This window comes from Armigeres subalbatus, chromosome 2, assembly GCF_024139115.2.
Source record: "Armigeres subalbatus isolate Guangzhou_Male chromosome 2, GZ_Asu_2, whole genome shotgun sequence".
In the NCBI taxonomy this organism is placed as follows: domain Eukaryota; kingdom Metazoa; phylum Arthropoda; class Insecta; order Diptera; family Culicidae; genus Armigeres; species Armigeres subalbatus.
In genome coordinates, this window is record NC_085140.1 from 244,667,272 (window position 1) to 244,676,499 (window position 9,228).

The following is a 9,228-nucleotide window of genomic DNA, read 5'->3' on the forward strand; positions in this document are numbered from 1 at the left end:
TTTGGATTTTGGATCTACCACGAAGGAATGGATTGATAATGAATGAGTATCTGGATAGGAAAAAAACGGTGTATGGAGAAAAAAGAATTAAGGATAGAACGAGGAAAAATCTGAGAAACGTTGCGAATTCATGACCAACTAAATAATAAGGTGACTATGAATAAATCAATATTTACAAGCAAAATTTAATTATTTACCTGTATTTTAGGTGAACCTCGAAACTACGTACTAATAAGGTAAAAGCAAATTAAAAATAAAGTGAAAATATGTATGATTAAGAAGAATAAATATAAAACAAGAAAACAAATCAAATAAATTGTGGAAAAATTAAATCTACGAAAGAAATTCAAACCAAATTCAATGTATACTAGTCAACTAATTCTAATGTTGAATGATAAAGTGTTTTGAACTATTAATCTACTATTTACAGGTATTTACAAACTCGTCAAATCGAGTTTCTCGTTTGATCGTCTCTATTGTGAATGAGTTTTATGGCAAGTTTAGCCCTTCAAGGTGTTTTTGTGAAAACTTTGTTGATTCATAGTCACTTATTTAAGTTGTTCATAGCTGTGCAAATTATTTGAATTTGTTTAGGCTCAGAATCGGTACCCTCAGCTTCGGTTCCATTCGTAAATTTCCCCTAGGCGAGTCCGTCGAAACTGTCCGTAAGCTTTATGACCATATAGGTGTTTTTACCCAGTGTGTTTATGGTTACTCTTGCGAGTTACATAGCTTGTTAACCCATTTAAGTTACTGGGTTATCAGCCCATGCATTCGCTTAAGTTTATTGGCGAAGAAAACGCCGATTCGTTTCCCAGACAGATCTTCTAGTTCGTAAGTGTTCGATCCCAAGATTTTGCGCACTTTCGCTGGCTCGTATTTGGGAGCCAACTTTTTACAAAAGCCCTTCCCTTTATCCGACTGATCAAAGGTCTGCTTTAAAACCGTTTCGCCGACCTTGTAGGCGGGACACTGCGCGTTCGACCTAAGGTTATAACTCTTTGCGTGCTTTGCATAGGCCGTTTTTAGGTTCAGCTTGATCTCCTCGAACAATTGCTTTCGCTTCACTTCAGTTTGCTGTCCATTCTCGATCGGAGGTACATGGTTGTCGCGGATTCTGGAATACTCCCTACCATCGGAGACTTTTTGTCGACCGAATACAACGAAATATGGCGTGTACTTGGTTGATTCATGAACAGAAGTTCTGATAGCATCCGCTATCTGTTGGATATCATCTGCCCAATGGTTATGAGACTTTTTCAGTGTTGCGCGTATCGCTGTCACAATCACCCGGTTTACTCTTTCAGTATTGTTCACCTGCGGGTGATACGCAGGCGTTAACCAGTGAGAAACGTGATTATCCTCAAGCAGTTTTTTGAACTCTTTGGAAATAAACTGAGAGCCATTGTCCGTCAAGATTATTTCGGGAACTCCGAATAAACGGAAGATCATGTTCTCCACGAAATCAACTAGCGAGTGAGCCTTGGCTTCTCGAAAAGCTAAATTTGCTAAATACGTCCGTGGCGACTAGCAAACATGTGTTTCGGTTTTTCCCGGACGGTGGCAATGGACCTACGTAGTCCAGTGTGATGAACTGCCACGGGTATTCAACGGGTTTTTGGGACCCCATGGGTGGTGTAGTGTTTATATTCCCCGCTTTGCTGGTCTGACACGTGAGACATTCTTTACAAAACTTACGGATCTCTATATTCATTCTTGGCCAGTAAAACCGTTGTTTCAACGAAGCGAGGGTCTTTTCATAGAGAAAATGCGCTTTTTGGTGTTCCTGGCGAATGATATCGACACGTTCTGCTTTTGGAGGGAGGCGTTTCCATTCGAAGCGGGGATCGCAGATACGATTTCCCGTTTTGACTAATCGAAATAGTCCCCCATCGATAATCCGGTAGTCCTTGTACTTGTTGGGCTTAGCTTGGATACGTTCCATGAGTTCCTCTTGCTCGGCATCAGGTTGGGATACTGACAAGGTATCCACTTCTATCGACCTGGATAAACAGTCAGCTGTAATGTTGGCTTTCCCCTTGCGATATTCCAACACGAAATCGTAGGCCTGGATTCGAAGAGCCCACCTCAGTAGTTTAGCATTTCCCGTATCGGAACCTACGTTAAAAAGCCACAGGAGGCTTCTTGCATCGGTGATGACTCTAAATTTTGTACCCTCTACATAGTGTCGAAAGTGCTGTATTGCGGAGAGTACCCCTAAGCATTCTTTCTCGACCGCTGCGTACCTTCGTTGGGTGCGGTTCAGCTTTTTGCTGAAGTAACTGATCACTCGCGGTACCCCATCCTGCTCCTGAACGAGGGCAGCTCCAATCGCTCGATCGGATGCGTCCGACTCAATGGTAAACGGCTTCGAAAAATCGGGGTTTCCAAGTATTGGCGCCGATGTTAGGACTGACTTCAGTTCCCTGAATGCCGCCTCCGCCTCTTTTGTCCAAATAACTTTCTTGTGCTCCTTTGAAAGCAAATCGGTAATCGGAGATGTTATTCCGCTGTAATTCTTTATGAATTTGTGGTAAAAACCTGCAAGTCCCATCAGGCGGCGGATATCTTCCTGAGTCTTTGGCTGGGCGTAGTCCAGTATTGGCTGAATGCGAGCAGAATCAATGGCTACTCCGTTTTCACTCAGCAGGTAGCCCAGATACACTACCTGCTTACGACAAAATCTCGACTTCTCCAGGGAAATTGTTAGCCCTGCCTTCTTAAGCCTTTCTGCGACGATACGTAAGAGTCTAAGGTGTTCTTTGAATGTTCTGGATGCAATGACAATGTCATCCAGATACACGAACACAAATGGTTCTAGATCAAACCCCAAAGCTTTATCCATAAGCCGGGCCATTTAGAAGGGAGCATTCGTGAGTCCAAACGGCAGTACTTTAAACCGGAATACTCCTTCATTGGTTCGAAAAGCGGTAAAGTTTCGACACTCCTCTTTCAGAGGGATCTGAAAGTATGCGTCTTTAAGATCAATCACCGAAAAGCACTTTGCCTTACCCAATCGTCGGAATATGTCCTGCATATTCCGCATTGGGTAAGTGTCCTTTATTGTGACTTTGTTGATCTTGCGAGAGTCTAAGCAGACTCTTACCTTCCCGTTTTTCTTCATCACTGGCACCAGCGGGTTGGTCCACTCGCTGTAACCTTCCTCTATTGCATCCAACCGTTTGAATCTCTGTACCTCCTCATTTATTGCTTGTTGAACGTAAGGCGAGCATTTATACATCGGCGGGTTACGGGGTGTAGCTCCTTCCTGGAGAACGATTTCATGGGTTATCAGATGCGTTCTGCCCAGCTTTCCATCTGATGTCAGTTTAAACTCCTTAACTACTTCGGTCAGCTGTGTCCGCTCCGTTTCTGATAGTTCGTGTTCGGTTTCGATTGCATCAGGATCCGGGACAGACTCTACTGGTCCTTCGTAAACTGGAATGTCCAGGTTTTCGTCGTATTCGGCTAATTCTGGAGATAGTGGATCCCCAGACGGTTCAATGGTGAAACACATTGATGAGTTGCCACTAACACCTACTGTTTCCACTTCTTCACCCACGTCAATCATCGGTTTTATTCCAAAAGATTCCCAAAAGTCTACTCCTAATATTAAATGTCGCGAAATCTCTGGCACTACGAGAGTAGGTACCACCTTTGTCAACTTTTTGTACGTGAATGGAACAATTACGTACCCTAAGCAGCTGTGTACGGACCCATCAGCTGTTGAAACCCTGATGGACGCCGGCTGAATTTTGAGATTATATTTTTCAATCACTTCCAGGGAGTTCAGGATGCTAATTCCTGCTAACGAATCCAACAAAGCTTCGAGTTCTGATTCGAAGACCTTCACTTTAATATGGGGACATTTGGTCCTCTGAACTTTGATATGATAAATTTGAGAAAATGGATCGTAACTTGTTACATTTTTGGGGAGTTTACTAACGACCGGGTGTGACGAATTCCCCTTATCGCCCCCCTCTACTCGTTTCCCTGGTTTGTGGCTTGCACATTCGTTGCTCTGGAGCAGCGCTCACAATTCCGAATTGTTCTGCCCAAGTTCCCACATCCGTAACAGAATACTATCTTGGGTCGAGGACATTGTCTCCAACCATGGCCCTGGCCTTGACAATTCCAACAACTCACTGGTGTTGGTGTACTTTGTGCTGGTCTTGCTTGCTGTTCCGATGTCTGCCTGGTCGCTTGAGAAAAATTCCGATTGGATCGAGTGTTGATTGCGTTGACGGAATGGTCACTTTCGTAGTCACTACCTTCCGGTTCGACGTGGTTTATTGGCCGACGTTGAAAACTTGATGTCCCTTCTGAATTATGAAATTGCAGCTGTGGATCAGCGGCATCTATTCTGTAATTTAACCTCGTCAACTGTTGAAGGTTCTCGACCTCAACAATCGATATCTTGGATCTATAGTGCTGTCGCATATTGTCCCATATTACCTCAAATTTTCTTCGGTTTGAAAGCGGTTTAGACAGTAAGCGATTCATCTTCTCAATCTCCGTCACAAAAGCAATGAACGGTTCTCCTCGCTGTTGCTTCCGTTCTTGTATCTTCGTTCTAATTCCCTGGTCTTTATTGGGGTTTCCAAATCGGTACGTTATGGAAGTCTCGAATTCTTCCCACGTATTCAAGTCATCCACGAAGGTGAAAAACCAATCCGAAGCACCTCCTTCCAACAACATGTGAACGTCTCTCAGTAAGATCATCTTGCTCACACCTTCTCGCTCAGCAAGCTTCTTTGCTTTGTAAAGAAAACTCTCCACTGTCATCACTGATCTTGGTTCACCGTTGAACTTCAACTTCCACTTTTCCACTCGTCCTTGGCCTGCATATCGTCCACCGGGCTGCCTTATCGCTTGTCCTGCGTAGCTGTTCCAATCGTTGTAATTGGAATAATCTGAGAAGTGGTCACCCATCTGAGGAATTCTGTTTCGCCAACCCGGCGGATTCCTGATCGGTTCGTCATCGCTGTCGTCATCGTCAATACTTCCGTGGTGTGTCATCACATGGCTGTTACCGTGCTCCGGTCTTTTCACATGCACCGGCGCACCTCTTTGTGGCGTTTCTCGTTGTTGACCTACTCTATCTCTGCTCGGAACATCTTCCCTTCTCCTCTGGTTTTCGCTCTGCGCTAGTCTGGCTGTTAAATCCGCTATCATTGTCCTCATTTCTTCCCACTCGCTTCGCGGCACAGTAATAAGTGTCGCCGGCTCCTCAGTGGTCTTCGGTGTAATTTTTGGGATAACTCCTTTTGGATGTGCTAGAGTATCCAATCCGCGACTATTACTTTCCTCGTTCTGGTCCATTGATAAAGGAGAATGTCCAGGAAGCTGCAAACTGAGCGATGGAGAATTTCTCGACCCTTGTCCTACACTCGCTTGTTCTCCGTTCCCTTGCATAATGGTATTTATTTTTGACACTAACGGCGATTGCGGCGGTCCGAATTGAAATTTCGACATAACTTTTTCGATCACTTGCACTAACTCCCGTTTTTTTCTTTTCTCTTCCTCCCCGTTCACTTGAATCCACTTCACTCTATACCAATAATGTAGAACACGCGACTCGTATTTTGACTCCACTCTTTTTTCTAATGCTTTCTCCAAATTTAGTACTCTTCCTTCAATGTGAGAGTATTCTTCGAAAATATTGTAAGGTGAACGATAAATGTGTCCATCTTTTTGATCATGTTATATATAAAAATGAAATGGTCTGTGTTCGTTCGAAAACGGCTGGATGGATTTTATTCATTCCTTCAGCAGTTACGTTCATTATAGTTTCCGACGGGTTTATATGATATTCCCTCACGCATAAATCACGAGTAAGGTTGAGTACATCGTGAAAAATTAAAATTAAGATTCGTATTGAAATTTCCCATGGGCAGTTCACAACGCGCATTTCCGCCTACTATGCAGGACAACGTCTGCCGGGTCGACTAGTTTTTAAATAAATTTCTCAAATGTCTTTGCTTCGCATTCAAATCAAGCTTAAAAGTATCTTCCGATTGATTGCGAGTTTGCAATTCAAAATCTAACTCCTCCAAATTTAAGTCTATTTTGTTTTATAAAAATTCAAATTCAAATCAAAATATATCAAATGTAGGAAATGTAGAAAATAATGATAGATATAAACAGTAATATAGAAAATAATTCAACTAATATTATAAGAGTACTATACGCGAAAAAAAATGTAATGATGTGTGTAAAGAGAAAACTTAATAATGTGTGCAAAGAAGAAAAAAAAACTAAGTCTAAATTACGCAAAAAAAAATCAAAATTATGAATGAAAAAAGCCTTGTATTGTTGGGCGCCAGATATAACCGTACGACCCGTCCGCGCCTTCCGAAAGGATTAGCGGATGGTTTAAGCGCCACTCCTAATGGAGACCATCCACCTGTTTTAGGGTTGCCCGGCCTAAGACCTTTCAGGGGAAAGGGTTATTGTTTTCCAATAATGGAAGGAAAGCGCGAAGATCGGCAGGCTACAGGTATTCCAAATAAAAATTACTCCCCCTTTAAAACACAGATCGATCGTTAATCGAAAGAAAGACCACCTAGTCGAAAGCAGAATATCCGCTTACAGTCGTTATCATCATCGGTTGGCTATAAACAGCTCACCCCGATCAGATCTGGAAAAATGGAGAGTGTCCGTTGGTTGGATTCAGGGCCAACCTCCCCAGTAAAACAATCAAAAGAAAAACTACTGAAAAACGATACCGAATGACATGAAAACCTCCTCTACATTACCTCTTCTCGTTTCTGTGAGCTAAACAAGTCGGATTGTCTGTGGTACCTTATAACATTTTATTTCAGCTCAAAACACAATGGTTAACCCGTTCAATTCATACACATCGATTTAGGGTTTTCGTAGGCCTACATTCTATAATTCAAAAAAACTCTCTCTCACTTCTCATCTACTTCTTCTGTTCGCTTCTATTCTTTCGTAATCTAATTATCTCCTATCACGTGCTTTTGTGCGGTGTGGGCATTCACTTTCAGGGATCGGCTAATAGAAAAATAGCCTCTCACCGCCACGCATCACCAACCAAAATTGGGAGCAGGCAAATCCAAAAAATATTCTTCACCAAGCGCGCTTGGGCGATTCCAATTTGCATGCATGCGTTTACTTACGGACCATCACTTTTGTCGGCGTTGTTCACCACGACGGGGACGAAGCTATCGGTCGCTTGCTGGACGATGCTGTTGACCGGTCGAAGAACGGTGCGGTGCCGCAGGCGGCCTGACGAGCGGACGACGCCTACGCACGTGCTCCACGGACGGAGATGGCGACGCTTGCCATGTGCTTACGGGATGGTGGAGAAGGTGACGCTTACCTACGGCTCATCTAACACGATGCCGGTCTCTTACACCGCGGTCGCGGTGCGCGCTCTGTTGCGGTTCCTCCTTCTACGCTACGAAATTACTTCATGCGCCGACGGCGCCTCGCCAACGAGATGTGGACTTTGCTGCTGCGCTCTCGGTCGTCACCGACAGCGGGAAAACGGTTGCTGTTGCTGACTTACTTGCTGCCTTCGCCCTGCCTGGGCGCGAGATTGACGGTCGCGGCCCCTTCCGGCAAAGTGGACCGCCGGGAAACTTCGAAGCTGCAGAGTGGGGTCAGGAGTGGTCACTGGTAAACGGGTGAGGTGACGGGCTTTCAGCACACCGGCCACGATTCTGAAGATTAAACGTGTTCGCCACGCTGTTACAAGCACATTCAAAGCACATTTAAAAGCACGTGATTTACCTGATTGTCGCTCCACACTCGCACACTTTCCTCAACCAGCACAGTTTTTAGCTAAACTAGGAACTAGTTAACGACTGTCTTTGCTATAACTAGGAGAGAGGTTTAACTCGAATTAGTAAATTCAAAGAGGCTACCATGTCACTTGTCTACCTGTAAGATCACCTCACGACGCGAAACTAAATCGGACAACTCCTGCCTCTTCCACAATCCAGATCAAAGTGAACGAGTCACAGTCAAGAATCCTCAGATTAAATGTAAGATTGTCCTAATTCTTAGCCTTCGGTTTTGGCCTCACGAAGTCCCTAGATCGCATTTCCTCTCCTAACGATCGAAATGCAAGAAGCAATTAACCCATTCGGATTACAGCCTACTTTGCCTGCCGATCTTTCCGAAAATTATTAAAGAGGCTTTGTTGGGATTTTCCCCAGGTGGATGGTCACTAACCGACTCCGTGACGTAATCACATGCGCTCGCCTTTGCCAACACATGGTTTGCACGTTGATCTGTTGATCTAGAACGTTCTTTGCTTCGCGAGCGCGAGAGAATTTGGAATCTAGAAGAGCTTTTTGATTTTCTGGAAACGCGGTACAACGGAATGCTAGGAAATTTCAAATTTGGTACTATTTACAAAAACTATTAATAAAACTACTTTCTATATTTAAATCAAGTTCATATTCAATTATACTAAATATTTACAAAACTGTAACGGACCGAATGGCCGTTACAATACTCGCACATGAAACAAGTCGAACCAATGCAGAAAAATCTTATTTTCCTCAAGCAAGTATGGGAATTGAATGTAGGTCAGAAAACAAGATAATGTCGTCAGAAGGGTCCAACCTGTATGGTGGTCCAAATCCAGTAGTTGAAAAAGTTAATGGCGGAATTGCACAAGTAGATCTTCTCCCTATGAAAAATAAATCAGACTTCGGTTTTTATCAGCCCCCTGAAACGGCTGTCATCTGCATACAATATGATTGAAGCCGAAAATTTGGTGCTAAACTTGGTGCTAGCTGTCAAGCTGTGGCTTTAAGCACGGAACACAGTGACGCATGCGACAATATCGCCCGAGGACAGATTTAATTCGGATAAAAAATAAATAAACAGTATTTTCATTTTATTTTAGGCTGTTGTAACAAGAAAAAGCGCACCATCTAAAATATGTTTCTAAACTTTATTGCAATTATCTCTATAGCTGATGCGTTCATTTCAGATACACATGTTTCGCTAAAGCGCAAAAGTTATCAGCACTGTTTTTTGTCACAATAACAAATACCAAATTAATATTAATAACAAATTTGTCAAGTCTGCCTGATACTCATGTCGATAGTTTGATAGATGTCTGAAGGAAGTTAACAAATATTTGGCATTGTGATAAAGAGTGGGCCTTTAATTCCTAATGCATTTTTCTGTTTGCAAACCAAATTTTTGCAAGTAGAAAAAATAAGACTGCAAATCAATTAACTGATT

The 9,228-nt window shown here is 43.1% G+C and overlaps 1 protein-coding gene and 1 long non-coding RNA gene across 2 annotated transcripts; both read right to left on the reverse strand.

Moving 5' to 3' along the window:
• Positions 1 to 750: 750 nt before the first annotated feature.
• Positions 751 to 1,452, reverse strand: LOC134209645 (uncharacterized). The gene has a single exon (XM_062685636.1). The coding sequence runs from the start codon at positions 1,450 to 1,452 to the stop codon at positions 751 to 753; it is 702 nt and encodes a 233-aa protein (XP_062541620.1).
• A 5,944-nt stretch (positions 1,453 to 7,396) lies between these two features.
• Positions 7,397 to 8,030, reverse strand: LOC134216119 (uncharacterized). The gene is made up of 3 exons (XR_009980499.1): positions 7,909 to 8,030; positions 7,759 to 7,847; positions 7,397 to 7,688 (listed from the first exon to the last, which is right to left on the reverse strand). It is a non-coding gene; the product is annotated as an uncharacterized LOC134216119 (long non-coding RNA).
• Positions 8,031 to 9,228: the final 1,198 nt, after the last annotated feature.

What these genes read in the sequence shown, in the direction of transcription:
- LOC134209645 (XM_062685636.1), bottom strand. Translation starts at nt 1,452, where the DNA reads ATGATCTTCCGTTTATTCGGAGTTCCCGAAATAATCTTGACGGACAAT.